The following is a 19,601-nucleotide window of genomic DNA, read 5'->3' as shown; positions in this document are numbered from 1 at the left end:
AAAGCCAAGGGGATTGGAATGAGTTATCGTTACCATATGTCACGGCATCTAGGCAACCCAAGGCATGGGAGAAGGCCTGGATAAAAGGTGACACCAACAAGATGACCAAGGCGCCTGGATCTAGGCAACACCTTGACAACTATGATTGTTACTATAACTAACTCCGTCCTCTTCCATGTTATCTACATGGTAACTGCCTCAGTAGTTGATCCGATGGTATAATCTTTAGCATTATAACTGTCCACAGGATGGTCCCTATTTCCTGAACCCTTCCTTTAACTCATTCCAAGGTGCCACTTGTCCCTAACCTACTTTCAATTAAGATGGTGATCATCTGGCCATTGTTTCAATGCAACTTCGTATTCTTGGGTCTCTTGGGACCGACCACAAGGGGGTTAAAGGTCAGCTGACTTTACTTGAAAACCCACTTAATACACTTTAGGTCCCATTTGTTTGACGGATAAAAAGGGTTGGGAAACTTGTGAGGGTGGGTCCCACATGTCATGGGTTGGGTTGACAAGAAAAGGAAAGGAAAAGAAATAATGGAATATGCATTTTGTAGTGGAGTGGGATTTAGTGGGAGAGAGAGGAAATGGACATGGGGTGGGATTCCATGGGAAAGAAAGGAAATAGGAAGAGGAGAGAGATAGACTCAAAAGTAACTTTTCCATGAATAGTGCCAAAGTCCTACCAATTTGGTAGGACTCTGAAAGTGAATGGGGTGGGAAAAAGAGGGGTGCCACCTCACCAGACAAGAATAAATGCATTTAATGAGCTTGTTTGGAAATTTCCCGCCCCATATAACCAAACAGTCACATTTGTGGTAGTTTGTGGGAAACAAGTACAAGTTTCCCACCTCTTTTTGCCTTTTCCACTTTTTTCCGTCAAACAAACAGGACCCTAAGGAAAAATAAAGCCAGAGGAGGCCCATCCGATTTGAAGTTCTTACAAGAGGATGGAGCTGGAGATGCTCCTCTAGGTGAAAAAGAATTCAACCTTGAACCTACTTGGCATTTTTGTAATTGCTAGCCCACCCCTATCATCACATCAGCATATGGTAAAATGGTTGAAAGTGCATTTTCAATGGGACTTAATAGATTTTTTTTTCCTCAATGTCCATCAATTATTAGAGCCAGTTCTAACATTGAGTTGAAATTAACTAATAAGTTCATCTATTTCTCATAGTTGATTGTTGGATCTGATCCTTGTTGAATAGCCAAAAAAAAGTCCATCTACTCGATTTCAGATATATTTGCGAGTTCCACTATTTACTACATTGTTTTAGGACCTACATATACTTTTCTTCACTCTGTCTGTAAAGTAGACCTACCGACCTATTCATATCAGAGCAACAAATGGTTGTTCATTAGCCTTTTGGTTATAAATCTTGCATATCATGTCAAATTTTCACTCCGAGGAGGAAATATTTGAAGTGCTTCTGCTCTAAAAAGTTTGAGATTTTCAGCTGATTGTTCTTATTTCACTTTCTTCTATTAGGTGGCCATTATTCTTTAGCCATTGATGTAGTTCCTGGTCATTAGGTACATACTAGAGGATATATCCTTGTGTTGCATTACAACCAACGTGTATCAGAAATAGAGCCAAACCCGTCAAAAGGTCCAAACCAACTCAACCTAAAAGGGTGAAAGACTCGGAGGCCCAAACAGTAAAGCAATAAAGCCTGCCTGAAACAGTAAGTACTTGCCTTTATTTGTTCCCGGAGGCCACCAGCGAGAAGATTGTGTCTTGAAGCTTTTCCCGGGAAGAAGTTACAGAATCCGGAAAACAACAAAAAAAATCCAAATGGGTAATGAGAAATATGATCTGAAGTTGTCCTTACTGATTGAAAATTAGGTATTTCCAATTTCAATGATTAAAATGATATATTTCAAATTTACGGAAGATACCTCTTATTCTTCTTATTCTTTTTCACTGCGTGATTCTACTACTCCTTGAAGTTTGAGAGAAATGATAAAAGGCAGAAGAGATAAGAGGTTAGGAAAGCAAGCTAGTACAAGGGCTGGTTCTCTGTGAACTAATTGGTAACATCCTCGAGAATACTTCTGGTGTTCTTCTGCTCTGTGGGAATGATAATAGAATGGAAATGTGTTTGGCACAACCGGTTTGTTTTTGTGTTCCAAGAGGCTGAACCGGAGAAAAAGAAAATGAAAAGAATATATTGAAGAAATACCCTCACCATCGCCCAACTCACGCTCGGCCTCTCTCACAGCTGAAACTCCTCTGAAGCTCGACTCCATTTTTCAAGCTACGCACGCACAGAGTTGAAGCTTTGTCGCTCTTTCTGAAACTCAATGGCCTAGTCGTGTAAATAGGTAGCTTCAATACCCTTGCTCCTCTCTCTCTCTCTCTCGCTCGCTCGCTCGCTTGCTCTCTGTTAACCAACGATTGGCCATAAACCCTACATTTCACATTTGAAGCTCGTCTCTGTCCCTCTCTCCGTAACCGTTGCTTCACCCTATCCCTGTTCCACAAACCAGAGGTTTTTTTCATTTCCCCAATTTTTTCTAATGGAACCCAGTGTTAATAGGTTCAGGCAATTGTAGGGGTTACCTGTCATTTGATCGAATCAATGATCCCCATGCTAACACAATGACTCATTTTGAAGTGAAACTTTCAGTTTTGAAAAAAAAAATCCATCAATGATTTGTTGTTATCATCATTGAGGTGGTTCCCCCGAGTAGCATGGACAAATTAATAGAATGTCCATACAATACAAGCAGTACTTGCATGGGGCCAATGATTTGCTGTTATCTTTTTTATTTTTTGGATTCTAGAAGTGAAGTAATAGTAAATATGTTTCAGTTCGTGATTGCCTCTAATCCTTTTATTTGCCTAGAAATATCTTTTAACTAGTTAAAATTTTCCTTCAGTTACTTTTTCTGTCAATCCTTGTTTTTGTGGAATTATTTTGGAGTCGAAGTTTTTCATTTTTCACTTGTTTTTAACTCTTATGTTTCCATTTTCTTAGAAGATGACCCCTTCAGATTGTGAAGTTCTCTGATGTCTTCAGTTCCTAGAGTTTAAAGCACTCATTGTTTTGATGTTTTGGTGGAATTATGAAACCTTGCCCATAAATAAATCTTTCAGCCACGTTTAGGATTGTGCACAACTGTCTTTCTAGTTCGGTAGAAGAAGATATTTTCTGGTTTTTTTTTTTTTCCTCCTTTTCTTTTTGAAAAAAGATAGGCTGATTCATGAGAGATGACGATCAAAAACTCATGCAATCGTTGTATCAGTTTTTGGATCCTTTTTCTCTCCTCATGTAACCAAGTTGATTTGTCTGAGTTCCAAGTTGTTAAGGAATTTAGACATGAAGGTGTTAGAAGATTGTATTCACAAATGGAATCTGTGGTCGATTTCTCAAGTATTCCACTGAGTTTAGGGCGAAAGTTCAAAATGGTTCACTGCATCATTATGTTGTGGTGATGTGTAATGATATCTCCATTTCAAATTGGAAGTATATAAATTGTGGATTTTTATATAGCAAGTTCACTGATACAAGGACAACTATCAAAATTTATCAAACTAAATCAGTGATCCTTAACCACATAGTTGCCATGGCGCCGCCATATCGTCGCCATGGCGCTGGAGAAATGTGCATATCGACCTATGCCATGGCGTCCTGTCTCTCTTTCCCTCTTCAATTTCTTCTTCTTTAATTTTTTGTTTCTTCCCCAACCTTAGACCCACTCCCTGTTTCCCTAAATTTCCTATTTTAGCCTTGGTTTCTAAGTTTTTTCTTTCTATCGTGTAATTGCAAGGTTGAAGAAGACATATTAAGTCTTTAAAATTGCAAGTAAGGACAACTTATATTATTTAAATTAAACCTCCTATATTCTCTATTGCCATTCTGTTTAGCCCATTCAGTTTTCTCTTTAACTCCAGTAAATTATAGTTCTGCCACTCCTTTACAACTTCAGATTAATTAAAATTCTGCCATTGCTCTTATAAATCTTGATTTATCTACTAGTTTGTCATTCAACTTTGGATTTAATTACAATTCTACCATGGTCGACATGATCGCCATGGCAACGCCATGGCGGGCGACGTGTCAATATATCGATCAGACACCCCTCCACCTACTTGGATCGCCGTGACGCCGTGAACTATGCTTAACCATGTATAGTCTGCAGTGCTTATATGTGTGCTGCCATGGAGGTAACTTATTTTCATTTGTTGTCTTATAATAGAATTGATTAGAGAAAAAACACCCATGTAGCCAACCCCATTTAGTAGGTATAAGGCTGAATTGAGCTGAGTTGAGTTGTTAAAACCAAAAGCTAAGATGTGATTCCCATAACCCAACTGAATTTATGATATTTGGATTCCATTTCCAAATATCATGGCCAAAATGAACTCTTGCTTCATAGGCCAATTAATCAGCTCTTACATAAACTACCATCTCTGTCTCTCTGCCTTTACCACCGCACCAACTAGAGTCTGAGTTGCAAAGGCCCTCATGGACTAAGCCTGATTGTCTTGGCAGGTGAGGTGTCTTTTGGCCCAAATGATTATGGTTTTGGGCAATGGAGGCCCAGTTTTTCCTCATATGCTGTAGAGGTGTATGTGGGCTCAAATGTAAGCCTTAATTTGTTAAACTTTGAATAGCCTATGTGAGCTGACTTGTTTTAACACAATTTCAAGGCAGAAATTTAGTGGTTTAATTTTATATCTGGAATTAAACTTTGAATAGCCTATGTGAGCGTCCTTCTACAACACGCTCTTATGGTAGTCAGTGGGAGCATGCAAAGACGAATGACCTAAGGAAATAAATTGCAAATCAAATGGCAAGAAAATCTTAGGTAAAAAACTATGTTGATTTTTATCAAAATAATTCTTTTCTTTTTTTTTTGGTAGAAAAATAATTCTAAGGTATTGATTTTGGGTATTAAATTGGTAAAGAGAATCTTAGGTAAAAAACTATGTTGATTTTTATCAAAATAATTTTAAATTATAGTATTATTTATGATAATGAGTTAATCATATTTATTATGGATTAATAATGAACGTAATGGTATTTATGTAATTTTTTATATAAAAGAAGTGGTTTCGTAAAATGTCAGCCAAAGACTATTTCTGTTCATTTTCTATTTGTGGAACAGAAATGTAACAGTTTTACCAAACGTTGTTTCTCTTCCACGAGATTATTCTCACAGCACAAAATAGAAAAAGAGCACTTCTGATTCAATTTTGTCCCATCTGATTTTTTTTTTTTGTTTTTTTTGGATGGGTCGGTCATAAGCTACTGTGCTTCTCTGCCCCCATCTGTTAGGAGGATTTGGAAAACCCACCCTTAAAACATACCTTTTGTCAGTTAGTTGAACTCTCTGATTATAATTTCAGATATCTCAGCGAAGTTTGGTTGGCCATGGCTCAACCTTTTGGCGTTGCTCATCTTATCTCCTCCACCAAGGAAACTGTTTGCAAGGTAAAAAAACCAGAGTGAACACAATAATAGATTAACAAAAAATCAAACGATAACAGGGTACCTATTTGCCTGTTCTTGTCTTCTAATGAGTTCTTTTTCTTCTTCTTCTTCTGCTGCTACAGCTAACTTTTTTTCTAATATTATTGCTATTTATGTGGATTTTTCCTCTCTCTCTCTCCCTCTATCTCAGTATTGTTAAAAAGAACAAAAAAAATAACCCTAGTTTAAATTTATCTGCATTTGGCTAGTCTAATTGCATGTTTTATGTAGTTGAAATAGACACCTTATCGCGGGGTAACTAGTTTATATGTGGTCAATTGAAACTGGGTTTCATCTATTATATGCGCTTTTTTCCTGCCTACTTTGATTTTTTTATTTTTATGTCTTTCCCTTAAAATTAAATATTGAACTGATATTCTTTGGAGTTTCTAGAGAGATTGGGGGCATGTAGGCAATGCAAATCTTTTCCTTGGTCCAAAATATGGTTTGTTCTGTTTGAAAAATAATAAACACATTAGATTATTGAAATCAATTGGCTTTTGGGTATTATTTTGAATCTTCAATTATTACGCGACTTTGCTTTTTTAATATTAGCATATTGTTGGTTTTGCAGGTATTTCTTTTCTGAGTTTGTCCGTCGGATTAATTAAAATTGTTACCCTTTCCAGGGTTTGATATAAATGCAGGATGTGGAAATCTGGGTACTTGAAACTGAAAATCAATATGAGATGTAGTTCTTGAAGATCGAAATCAGTGCATTACTGATAAAATGGGTTGATTGGGAATGATAGCTACTAGGAAAGCATGATTTACTCTGTGGTAAGGCGATGCCCAAAATTGGAAGTAATGTTGGCTATTATTATCTGCGGCGTTATTTATCTTGCCAATTGAACTTGCGGCTGTGGCCTCTGATTTTGATAGTAAGATTCAACAACCTTCAGTCCTAACAATTGCTTTGATTGGTAACAAAAAATGTTGGGATCATTGTTTAGCTCTCACAAGATAAGGACGTCTGAAAGCTTGAAGGGGGTGATTCTACAAAGTGTTTCATCTCCCCTATCAAAAGATGTCATTGGATTTGGTCCTTTCAACTTGAATACACAGAAGAGATGGAAGAAACCAGTAGTTAACGCACGAACACGTTTAGAGGATAGAACAAGGGATCTTAGGCTTGACAAATTGATGAGCCAGCTCAAGAGATTGAAGATAGTACTGAAATTGCAGGAATTGATGTTAAATCGTAGGGGTCCTTATGTATCTCTTCAGCTGCTCTCAATGTGGAAAAATATCGTTGGACTGAACATTGGGCCTGGTGTTTTTATTCAGAAATACCCTCATATTTTTCAGATATTTACACACCCTTTGAAAAGAAAGCTTTGTTGCAAACCAACTCCAAGGATGCTCAATCTGATCAAGGAGGAAGCTAAGGTGATCAAGGAATCAGAATTGATGGCGGTTCAGCGTTTAAAGAAGCTTCTTATGATGACTACAAATGGAACATTGCACATCTATGCTTTGAGGTTGATAAGAAGAGAACTGGGGTTGCCTGAGGATTTCAGAGATTCTATTCTCCTCAAGTATCCAGTTGACTTCAGGCTAGTGGATCTAGAGATAGTAGCTTTGGCTTCTAGAAATGAAAACTTGGCTGTAGCTGAGGTAGAAAAATGGAGAGAGAAAGAGTACAAGGAAAAGTGGTTGAGTGAGTTTGAAACAAGGTATGCTTTCCAAATCAATTTCCCGACTGGATTTAAGATTGAGAGAGGGTTTAGGGAGAAATTGAAGAATTGGCAAAGGCTTCCCTACTTGAAGCCTTATGAGAAGAAGGATGTTGTTCGAGTCCAGACCTGTGGCGGAATTGAGCGCTTTGAGAAACGTGCTGTTGGTATTCTTCATGAGCTTTTGTGTTTGACAATAGAAAAGATGGTTGAGGTAGAACGCTTATCTCACTTCCGTAGGGATTTGGGCATGGAAATTAATATCCGAGAACTCCTTTTAAAACACCCTGGAATTTTCTATATATCTACCAAAGGGAGCACCCAAACTGTGTTTCTTAGGGAGGCATATTGCAAAGGTTGCTTGATTGATCCCAACCCTATATATGCAGTTCGGAAAGAAATGCTTGACCTCCTCTTGCTAGGGTGCCGAAACACCAGAGAGTTACAACCTTCGAATGAGATGAAGGATGGGCATAACAATATGGTCTGTAATACAGTAGGGGAAGGTCCAAGAGATGGAGATTGGGTTATTCCAATCTTAGAGAGTTTTGATGATGAAAAACATGGTGGGGATTCCCATGATATCAGCAATACATGTGTGGAGGATCTCAAAGAGTTACAATGATGCTGCATGCATTGAGAGATAAATTAAATTATCTTCACATTCACATTGCCATCTACATGGATAATTGGATATTGAGAGGGTTTCCTTGTTGTATGATAATCCATCGTGGGTGCTGCTCAAAACAATTTGTGTTCATGAGGAACCAGTACCAATTATGGTAAGTATGGTATACTGTCCTCATTAGTCATTCTTAATTCATATGGTCAAACCATCAGTTGTGGCTTGTCCAACCCCGGTTGATGCTTTCCATTTAACTGTCTCTTTCTTCTAGATATTTTTCTTGATAGTTTTTGGTATTAATTAATTTGTTGTGTGTGGGACCTGGGAACTGTATTTGTTGCGGTGCATGCTCCAAATTCCTGGTTTGAAGCTTTATATAATATCTATGGGACAGATGCTACCTGCTTTTGTTATTCTCTTATGTACGTCAAAGAATTGTTTCTGTCATCAGAGATCAATTAGCAAACTTTGTGCTTCCTTCTATAGCCATTAGAATATGACAAATGCCTACTTCAGTTATTCTTTTCTTGGAAATTGAAAGATTTAATTGAAACCATAAAACAATTAAGTTGGTGGAATCATCTCCCTGTTACATACTTACATCATCATACAGATTTCATCTTAGTGCTTGTTCAGTTTTTAGTCTGGGGCATAGTTGTCAAGGCGTCACCTAGGCGGTTTTGCCTGGACTGGCGCCTTGCTAGTGTCACCTTAATTTTGCCCCCCCCCCTGACCGCCTTCATTCATCTAGGCGCTGTGACAACTATGGTTTGGGGTGGAAAATGTTAACATTCCACTAAAACTAGAATGTCTGCAATTACATAGTGGGTTGAGCACTTCCACTAAATGTCATCACTAGATTTTATTTTAGCTCCAAGGGAGTGGTGAGCCTTCATGCAATAGCTGATTCGATCATTGTCCTTCCAGCCTATGGACAGCTTCATTATCTTCTTTGTGGGTGTGAACAGCTCGTTTTGTTATATTCTTAAAAAATTAATTAGTTAATTGTTGTCCGAGTCTCTCAGATAGTTTTCCTGATCCTTCATGCTGGTTTTCTTTGTTCATTGGGACAGTCACTTAATGCCCATTTGATAACGCTCCCGAGAACGTTTTTCCTGTTCTTTATTCCATTTGGGACCAGAAAAAGGGAATAAAATGTTTGGCAACATTGGCTCAGATTTTTGTGCCCAAGAACGAACCAGGTCCCAAAAATCATCTGAGGATGACTTTGAAGAAACATGGTTACCCATGTTTCTCATTCCCAAGACCAAATTCAAGAAACAAGTTCTACTTTGTGGTCCTCAAAAACCCGATGAATTCTACCTCCCCTCTTTCGCTCACGACTGAAATTTGAGTGCCTCTTGGCTCTTGCGACTGGCCGAGAGTCCATTGAAGCACATTGCCTCTCCTCTCGTCCCTATGCGATCTTCATCACTGCAAGTCTCTATCTTCCTCACAGATTTTCGACCATTCAAAGCAGGTAATCTCTCTCTTTCTCTCTCTCTCTCTCTCTCTCTCTCTCTCTAACCCTTACCTGAAATCTGTGTAGAAGCAATATGTCCCGCTCTCTCAATTTTCACTTTGCTTTTGAGATCTGTGGCTTTTATGCTAGTTATTGAGAACGAAGTTCTGGAAGAATGACTTTGTGGGAAGAGGCGATGAGAGGAGGTTTGGAGAGAACAAATGAGATGGGTCAGGAAGAACAGTCAATTGGGTCTGAAGGAAGAGGAAAGGAAAAGAGGGCTTCTGTGGTGGTGGCATAGTGGGTGTTCTGGTTTCAGGAGGAGGTGAAGCGGAAGGAGGAGGAAGAAGCTCTGGTGGTCGAGGACTGGGTCTGGGTACACAGGGCCTGACTAGGGTTTGACTCTGCGCCTGAATTTCAGCATTTTGATTTGGGTTTTTTTATGAGGTGGAAGCAGTTGATTTGGGGATGTTGGGAGAGGAACAAGTGAAAATATTGAACAACAGAGATTGGTGAGAATTTTGGAGCTTGGGTGTTCTGTTCTGCATTCAAAGAGAAGGCAATTGGGGCTTGGTCATGGATTGGTGAGAATTAGATTGGAAGGGAAGAAGACGACAAAGATTTGGGAATTGAGTATTCAGTTGGCTTTACATGTAAGGAGTCAATGGGTCTAGGGTTTTGAACTTTAGTGATTCATCTTTTTTTCAAGAATTTATTTTATGAGAATTGGAAGAACAATTTTCTATTTACTTTATTTAGTTTTGTTGCTATTGGATCAGATTGGATGTGGTTTGTGTGGGTGAAATTCTTTTGCTAATAAAATGGTTTAGACTTAGGAGCTTGTGTATCGAGGGTTGACTGTTTTTACTGTATCAGGATGTTTACAGAATGATGAACCAAGTACGCACTACTGATACTGTAGCTGAACAGGACCCCAATTTTGTTGAGGTAATTGATTTATGGTTCCAACCTAAGGACATGTATTTGCATGCTTCTTTCATTTTGTTTTGTTCTTTTTTTTTCCAAATATAAGTTATCTTTAAAGTTTCAAGTTATAATTAATTAGAATTTGGTTATTGTGGATTGATGTTTGACATATATACACAACTGTACTGTTGCTTAGCTTAAATGGAAGTAGACTTTTTTATGAATTATTACATATAGTTAAGCTTCTTATGTTACTTGGTATTTTCATTGGCTTCAAGTGGACTCCCTTTTGACTATGGCCAAAACCACAGGCTTTCACCAACTCTTTGGTTCATTGGCTGCTGTTTCCAGTTGTGGGGAAGGTCTTAGATTTCATTGGCCTGGTCCCCAAATCGTTGGATAAGTGGGCTTGATGGACCACATCTTTAAGTGGGTGGTCGGTGAACTCATCAGGAGCACTGGAAGTAGCTAGATGGGTGAACTCAGCAGTTTGAATTGTGAAGGTCTTGTGCTTGTTCAGCAGATAGCAGCATTGATTTAAGATGGGTTTTGCTCATTTTAATAACTATTATTGATAGAGAAGATACTAGGATTTTATTCAAGGTTGTACCTGACAGGGACGGGAACAGTCTTCGGACCACACCCGGTTAAGGCTTCTCACTTCGGTGGATCTTACCCAAATTTTAAACCTATCAAAAAAAAAAAAAAAAAAAAAGTTGACCAGAATCATTTCATTGGAGAACTTTTATTAGATGGGTCTATTTTAGTTTGCAAGGACAAAGATTTTTTTGTTGCTTTGTTGTGAGTGATCATCACATCTTTCATAGATTTGGTAAGTTCCAGAATGAGAGTTATGTTAGCACTAAACTATGTACCCTATTCATCTTGTTAATTTGATGGATCTCAGGTTAGACTTGATGGTACCTAGCCATCACCAGGCCATGTTAATAATGACAGCTTATCACTACCAAATGAAAATATTTACAAGGCCAGCTTATGTGGGATCTAACATTGATATAGTGAGTACATATCCATGGCCAGGAATGGGTGGTTTAGGCCACACTAGTTGGGTAGCATGCGGTTGGAAACCAAGACCAGTTTATAATAAAGAAGGCATATCCAGCTGCTGCATGAGAGCATGGAGAATTTAAAAGCAGATTTTATGAATCTAAAATTTTGGTCCTTGAATCACCTTTGTTTTCCCCTTCCTTTTGGTATGGTCCTTGAATTAGAATTTGATGCCGTGTTTTTTAAATTCTAATAACTTTCTTGGTTGATCCTGCAGGTTACAACTAAACCGATACTTATTTATTCAAACAGTGGTGAGACATATGATGCTGATCGGAAGGAGTGGATAGTGAGTTTTTTTGTCTACTCTTTTGTATTGCTTTCCAATTTTTGAGTTGTGTCCATTGCTTTTATCTGCTTAATCACGACTTCTTAAATTATAAGAAGTTGTGAACTTGAGCTCTCATACTGAAACTTAACTGAATGGGTTGGGGGATCATGATGTCAGAATTTCAAGATGTCTATTCTGGTGAAGAAACCAACTGGTTGCATTTTCATGGCCCCTCCAAACTGCTACAGGGTCTTGTATCTACTCAGGGTATTCCCAAATATAACCCATTTGCTACCATCTTCTGAAGACTCTGAGAAGCCAAAGGGATGTATCGATGAATATCCTATAGAGTCACCTCCTGTCAAGGAATTGGAAAAAGTTGCTCTTGATGGGGAAAATTTGAGTTGTGGATCATCTTTCAGGGTATTCCCAAATATAAACCATTTGCCTCCACCTTCTGAAAATCCTGAGAAGCCAAAGGAAGGTATCGGAGAAAATCCTATGGACGAATCACCTCCGGTCAAGGAATTGGAAAAAGTTTCTCCTGATGGGAAAAATTTGAGTCGTGGATCATCTTTCAGGGTATTCCAAAATATTAGCCATTTGCCACTTTTAAAGGGTTTTAAAAGTGGCAAAACATAGCTAAAGATGTTCTTGAATTAAATTGTGATGTCAATCTTAGTTTGGTTTCAACATTCTTCAAGCTTATATAATAGCCATATCCTCTTATTCCTCATATTTCCTATTGCAGGTGTCTACTGATGTTTCAGATGAAGATTTTGTCTCATATGTTAGTAAATGGCATGAGGTTGGTGCTTCACTCATTGGAGGCTGTTGCAGAACAACTTCATATAATGTCAGAGGCATAGCTAGAGCTCTCAACAAGGGATCTACTGTTCAAGCTTTATCTTACAAGGAGATGTAGGGAAGGGGGCAGAAAGGAAGACACAAAGGGAAATGTAAACATCCTCTCTTATCCATAGAAGTGTTTGTAACAGATATGTTTGCTTCTGTATTGCAAGTTATAACTACCAACTCCTTATTGATGGCTCAAGGGTTGGTACCTACAGATTTCTTCTGCTTTGTTTTTTAGTCTATGTAATTATCCTATTTAATCACATCTTAGTTGTGCCCAGGCAACAGCAGGGGTATAGTTCTACTATTTCATTGTAAGCAGTGGCATGCAAGGATTACTTTGAGAGTCTAGGTGAGCTTCAATGGATGTATGTAATAATGTAATATGTTCTGATAATAGATGAATCACTCTAATGACTTCTACTTAAAATTTCTCATCAGAAAATGTTGTTGATTTCCATAATTTAGCTTTAAGGGCTCAAAACTGAAAACTAACCACTTCGATATCGGACAATGTAGTTTCTTTCCTTGGCTCTTAGTTTAATTGATTTGTATTTTCCATCAAAACAAAAATGTTGCTGGCTTATAGAAATTAATTGGGCAAGAAGGTTGCTGCACATATAGCATTTGATTCACCTTTGATATGATGATCTGATCAAAGAGCATGTATTTGTAAAATTGAGAACTTGAAATAATCCAATCTATAGAGTTATTTCTTTAAAAACTGATATTTATCTTCCTTGTCTAAAAAGAGATTTGGAAAAACTGGAGGATCCAATCAAGTTGAATTTTTAACTGGTAGGTGATTCTAGGTAGAACACATTTGATATGTTCGTACCATGGGTGAATGTCAACTGTATGTAGAGTGGTGTATTCTTACAAGGAATTAAGGATTAAGGAGTAACAAATATTGATTCAATGATCAAAGAATTACCAGGGCAATTATAAGCAGTAATACTGGAGAAAAATAAACTTTATTTCTTCATTGACAAAGTGACAATACATGGATCCAAAACCATATCTATAAATTTTTACAGAACACCCAATTATTAATCTTGGCTATGGAAACAGGTAGGTTTGGGACACATTTTCATATCCGTGGAAAGATTGGATCAACATCATAGTTTTGTCAAGGCGTCGCCTAAGCGAAGTCTTACCACCTTGTTGGTGCCGACTTGGCTTTCATGCCCCCCCTTTCTTTTGATCGCCTTGGTTCGCCGGCGCCTTGACATCTGTGATCAGCATAAGCATGGGGCATGGGGTCAGAAAGCCAAAGTCTTGTCGTACGGTGATGTGAAGTGGTAAGCCTATGGATTTCTTCCATGAGCCAGATGGTAGCTTCGGCTTTAAGAAAGATAGTTGCAGATAGATGGAAGATTGCAAATGAGCTCTTTAGAAAAGGAGAGAAGCACTTGTTGTCAGAGATCCATAGAAGAAAAGCCACTCAACAACAACATCAGCAACACTACTTTGACCTACCATCACCTCAATTCTTCCATCCAAATGAAAGTGGTTGTTGGATTAATGAGCCTCCTCCTGAAATATTGACATCTCCTTTTAATTAGGTTTGCCTATTAGGACTTTATGATGTATTATTCTAAATTTAGGAGACTGATGATGTAATAATATTTTTCTAATTTGTTAAGAGATTGATGTCAATTACCCAAACCTTAATGCCACCAATCTACACAGAATGGCTTTTGACTTTTATATAAATATTGACAATATTATTAAAAAAAAATTTCCAAACCATGTTTTACCAAACACCATTTAATTTAAGAATGATCCCGAGAACAGTTTCAAAACAGGTTTACCAAACGCCTAACAGTAGGAAACAAAAAAATGATCTTTCAATAAAGAAACAGTAGTAAAAGATCATTTTGTCAAAGAACAACATTCTCATAACGGAATCATTACCAAACGGGCCCTTAGTAAATTGAAATATCACTCATGATAAATTGGAACTTCAAAGTTGTGTGAGTCCAACTCGAACTCTTTCATTTTGGTTTGTCTAATTGTTGTCTTCCTGCAGCAATAAAGTTTTCAGAGATATTCTTGATCATAAATTTTTCTCTGCCATTTTTCTGCTTTTCCTGTCAAGAGCCAACCCACCCAATAGGAAAGAATTTTCTTTGATTGTATTTAAGATGCTCTTGATGATATTTTATCCCTTTGTTTTATAAATTTTTAGCTCAGCTGGTCATATTATGATTGTAGACACCCCACATTGGCTAAGATTTTCACTTGAAAAAATGCTAGTGGAATGAAGAATTAGGCTTCTAAAAGTTGGTAACTTTCATGGATTTGATCAATTTTGATAAGTAAATCCCATACAGTGACTAATAGTTCAAGAATTGGAGTCCTAGTGCCAAACACTTGGCACATGGTTCAAAAGAAGCTTGAGCTTATCTTTGCCCCTCTTTCTTTTTTATTTTCATATTTATAGTTGCATTATGCCAAAATAGAAGAGTCTTCTGATTTCAAGGTATTTCACTAATTTCTCAGTCCTATTACTTGTGAATTATCATAAATGTAATGCTAGATCTAAACATGTTTTGAATGTATTTTTCCAGAGAAATCAGATATGTTCTTGCATTAAATTTGCTACAAATAAAGGGTATGAATGGAGACTAAGTGACAGGAGAAATATTTGCTTCTGAAGTAGAGGTTGTCGATATATAAATTGACGTTGTCCTTCCCTACTAGTTCGAGTTTTTAGGTGAAAGGTAGCGAACATGTTATTAGAATAGGGAGGTCAAGTGTTTTAAGTCCTGCGAAGTGCAAAAATCAAGTAAGGGCTAACACTTCTTCTCCCTCAGTGTCATGCGAAGAAATGCCGCATAAGTTCCACGTGCACGAACCATGGGATCTTGGCTTGCACGTGTGGGGGAAGTGTTGATGTATACATCATTAACGCTGCCCTTCCTTAATAGTTCAAGCTTTTAGGTGAAACGTTAGCGAACAGAGGCTGGGTATCAAACCAGGCACCTATAGTTGCTTATCAACGAATATAGAAGTACCCCATCACCTTACCTGTTGTCTTCTCTGGTGATCTATTTTTTAATCCACCTCTAGTTTTCGCAAGTGTACAACACATTACAAGTTCTATTGGTAGGTTGCAGGAAGCCGGGCCCTACAATGATTGTACAAAATGTAACAATAATATCTGCTTTTGCAAAAATGAAAAAGAGGGGGGGAAGAAAAATAGTAATAATGAAATATAGATGTCATGTCCATTGCCAATTTTTGGATTTCTTCTTTTGGGTGAATAATAATTCATCACCAAGAGAAGAAAGAACAAAGGGCTCCGCCGTCTTGACGGCCGAGTCAAGACCAACCATACAATGTTTCTTATGTAAGGGACCACATAAAGCCTTGGAGTGTTGGAACTATCAATGTTGTAAAGCATCATCTCCACCGGTCGAAGAGGTGGAGAGTGGGGGTGGGGAAAACGAGGAAGAGCCACAAGTGGGAACCCTTCGATTGTTGTACGCCCTGAAGGGGCAAGTTGAGGACAAAAGATCCCATCCCAGGGACTAATGTTTGTTAATGCCAAAATTAATGGAAAACCCACTACAACAATGCTAGACATGGGAGCCACCCACAACTTTGGTTCTAAATATGAAGAAAACGAATTGGTCTAAACTTGGTGAAAGACTTGAGTCGTATTAAGGCAGTCTTCCATGCCATTTGCTTAAAGCCATACCATGCGGATACACTTCAAAGCGCCCTCCAGAGGTAGTGAAGTTTACCCCAGCAAAAGAGGTCGAATACATTGTAGTTGAGTGGTGAATGCAAGTGCAACCCCACAGACCTTTAATGGAGTACCTAGTCAAGTGGAAGGACTTGCCAGAGTCCGAAGCAAGTTGGGAACCAACAACGTCTCTATTAGCTTTCTCCGACAAGATCGAAGAGTACCCTCAAGATGAGTTGACGAGGGTGTCAACATTACGAGTGGGGGAAAATGTCACAACTGTTTTATCCAGCGTTGTTCGCATGGCCTACGATTGTGTCATAGGTAGGGCTTGAGGGGCCATGGAATGGGGATGGTACCTAATGGCATTTTTGTAATAATTTTCTATGAGTATGATTTTTCAGGGGGGTCATGTTTCCTTCTGGAAAGTACAAAAAGCATAAAAGTATCCTCATAGGGGAGTGACAAGTTGTTAAAGAGTGTAGCCTTTGGTAGTCTGCCCCTATGCTAGTGGCATGAGGCCCCATTATCCTGCTACACACTTCGCCTGGTGATCCCCTTTATATTGCTAGGTTGTTATGCTTCCCTTCTATTATTGAAAGTGCTTTGTCTTCCTACCATTTGTGTGTTTCTGCCTTACTCTCCTCCTTATCTGTTGTGGCTTGTTTAGGCTAACTCATAGCATCGCATGCTAGTGAGTGTCGCACGGACATCCAATTGTGTAGGTCTGTGACAACGAGGCTAATAGGGTTGCAGATTGCTGGCTAAAACTACTGCAATGCACACAATATAAAGGGCTGCCCTAGTTCTACCCTTACAGGAAAACGCGTCAAGGGTTGCTCATCTTACTGTGTTTATATAACCAAAGCTTTATCTATGGCCTTGGGAGATCTTTTCAATTCTGTTTAATATTAGTTGTGTTTTGAAATCATTTTCATCTTATTGTATTAAAAAGATGGATAAGGACTGTATTTCAATAGCCCACATAAGTTAGCAGTTTCAGGCTAGGAACAGTCGTAAAAGGAAGATCTTCAAGATCGAAATTGTCAAGCTTTTATTTGGTTAGTTTTAATGCATTTTCTCTTTCCAACAAAAAAAACAAGGCTGCTCACTGCCCATATCCAAAAGAGTCACATTGGATCCTTGGCATCAAAAACCCCGTAACATAGAATGAAATATGTAGGAGAGAGAGGAAGAAGAAGAAGAATGTTGTCTGGTCTCGTGACCCCTACACCAATGCGGGGTCACTGAGGGGATGTGTAGGGGCATCGACAAATGAGGATTTTTCATTTTGTATAGGGGGGGGGGGCAAGGCAATCATTTCAGGAGAAATTGTGTTTGGGCAAAGGCTGCACGGGGGACTGTAGGGGCATCGACAAAGGAAGATTTTTCATTTTGTTTGGGGGGGGGGGGGGGTCAAGGCAATCATTTCAGGAGGAGCTGTGTCTAGACACAGGCTACACATGACTAGGTAGCATTCTTTTTCCCTAAATATATAGGAAGCCAAGAACGCAGCCTACACCGTGTCTCTTCCTGTGCCTATGTCCTCTCCTTCCCAAAACTAGAGATAGAGATGTCTTTTCACATTGGGAGGAGAAAAATAGACACACGGAGAGCTGGTATAAGCCGCACTCCTGGATATTGTTCTTTTTCCATATATATATATATATATATGAAAAGGTTCTTTGAGCCGCCAAGGCATGGTACAATAACACCTGTGTCTATCTCTCTTTCTCACATGAAATGACTTCGCTGCCCTCCTGTGTATGATACTGTTTTATCGCATCTTATTGATGTGCTTTTTTTTTTGGGTGCCTTTACTTGTTCTAGTAGAGAGGCTCCACTCCGTGGAACCTCTAATTCTGCCAAATGGCATAATGATTTGGCAATTCTGATCATTGGATAGATGGGATGGATTGTCTGGATAAGTAAAGTGTCAATTTTCAAACTCAATAAACCATTTTCTCCCCAGTGCATCCCCGTATGTCCATGCACATGTACTCAGAGCCAGCACTGTGCACTCACTCTCCCATTTCTTGGATTTTTCAAAACCTCATTTCACAACTTGGCAAGCTCCGTTTTCACTGAAACTAAACATGTGAGTGGAGACCTAGAGCTCTACCGGTCAACAAAAATTGGGGCTCAGCCCCATGTAAGAACCCTTTGCCCATACATAATAATCAAAAAAGAAAAGAAGAAAAAAATGCAAAAGTCATCTCAATTGTTGGTCAATTTATCAGTAAATTGTGTATCCTGGTCATAAACCTAACATATTTAGATCAGTTTAAATGTTCAACACTTTCCTCTACAACACCCTCTGCAAGTAATATTTTCCTACGATGAGAACAGACATGGTTTCCTGAATTGCTCCTCTGAACAAAAGACTCAGAGTTGTAAAGTCATACCGATCAAATGCCATCAAAATTGTGTATATATACAAGCACAAATAACCTTAATAAAATTCTTCTGACCAGCTTCATTGGAGTGAATTTCAGATTTTCCAACTCAGCAGGCCTATGCTAATACTCTTGTATTGCTGCAAATCAGAGGAAATTAACATAAGATTGTTAAGGAACACAGAGTGCTTTTCTAATTCAATCAAATTGAAATAGAAAACAACAATTTCCCAGAGTAATAAATTTGCTTCTACTAGTACTTACTGGGAACCAATTTTTTTTTACAGCGGAACAGTAATAAAGCAATGAGAATGTCCTCAGAGTAATGACAGCAGCAGGTAGGAGCAGTTTAAAAACTCGCAGTTTTCTTTTAAGGGGGGGGGGGGGGGGAGCATGGCTTTAGGTATTGGGATCATGTTGCGCTCAAGTCAACTCAGAATCGGTGGAGCACTGGAGCCCAATCCACCACTCCAATACCGATCACCCAAAAAAAACTCTTGAAGTTGACAAGGCCTGTTTACACCCTATGAAGCAGCCAGACAACCAAAATTCCACAATAGGAATGAAAGATTAGATTGGTCAGATAGACTGCTCCCCAGGCTCAGATCTGAAGTATATTATTTGATAAAACCAGATACTAAAGAGCTTGCCGGTTATGTATCTCAGCAGCTGATGTAGCAGGGGTTACCAATCGATAGAGTCTGACTTGCTGGTTCTGTAGATCAGCACCTGAGTAGACTAATAGGAGAAGTATAGAAAACAGAAGAGGTGAGAAAAGCAGCAGTGCTGTAGGACCGGGGGGAAGATGATTACAAGCCAGGAGAGGATAGAGAAAAGAGAGTTCACACACAATATAATAAAATATTCTAGGGAAAAAGCAGACATGTGACCACGGCATACACGCCCTGTCACAGGCTCTCTCTCTTTCATTTCTCCTCATTTGATGATATGGGCCCCCTATATAATAATCAATACACACCGAAACTCCTCTCCCTCTTTAGGCATGTATGATGTAAAAATAAGGGGGCAGCATATCAATCCCTCTCTCAATATTCAAAAACAAAAACTGAACAAATTGATGGGAGGGGTTACATCTCGTTTATAACTTCTAATTCCTAACCTACTTAACCCCCCCCCCC

General features: G+C 38.6%; 2 protein-coding genes and 1 long non-coding RNA gene across 3 annotated transcripts; all 3 read left to right on the top strand.

Annotated features, from left to right (window-relative positions):
• Window positions 1–319: 319 nt before the first annotated feature.
• LOC122659931 (homocysteine S-methyltransferase 2-like) lies at window positions 320–12,659 on the top strand. Its single transcript, XM_043855091.1, has 3 exons — window positions 320–326; window positions 11,464–11,535; window positions 12,269–12,659. Exons 1-3 carry the CDS (start codon window positions 324–326, stop codon window positions 12,440–12,442), a joined length of 249 nt encoding a protein of 82 aa, XP_043711026.1. The 5' UTR covers window positions 320–323; the 3' UTR covers window positions 12,443–12,659.
• On the top strand, window positions 6,041–8,135 carry LOC122659927 (protein ROOT PRIMORDIUM DEFECTIVE 1). Its single transcript, XM_043855087.1, has one exon. It carries the CDS (start codon window positions 6,422–6,424, stop codon window positions 7,787–7,789), a length of 1,368 nt encoding a protein of 455 aa, XP_043711022.1. The 5' UTR covers window positions 6,041–6,421; the 3' UTR covers window positions 7,790–8,135.
• A 144-nt stretch (window positions 12,660–12,803) lies between the features above and the next one.
• LOC122659933 lies at window positions 12,804–18,599 on the top strand. Its single transcript, XR_006332584.1, has 3 exons — window positions 12,804–12,818; window positions 15,035–15,039; window positions 18,458–18,599. It is a non-coding gene; the product is annotated as an uncharacterized LOC122659933 (long non-coding RNA).
• The last annotated feature ends 1,002 nt before the right edge of the window (window positions 18,600–19,601 follow it).

The sequence above is a fragment of the Telopea speciosissima genome, chromosome 4, assembly GCF_018873765.1.
Source record: "Telopea speciosissima isolate NSW1024214 ecotype Mountain lineage chromosome 4, Tspe_v1, whole genome shotgun sequence".
Taxonomy (NCBI): domain Eukaryota; kingdom Viridiplantae; phylum Streptophyta; class Magnoliopsida; order Proteales; family Proteaceae; genus Telopea; species Telopea speciosissima.
Note: the sequence above shows the minus strand (reverse complement) of the source record. Positions and strands in the feature narration are given on the sequence as shown.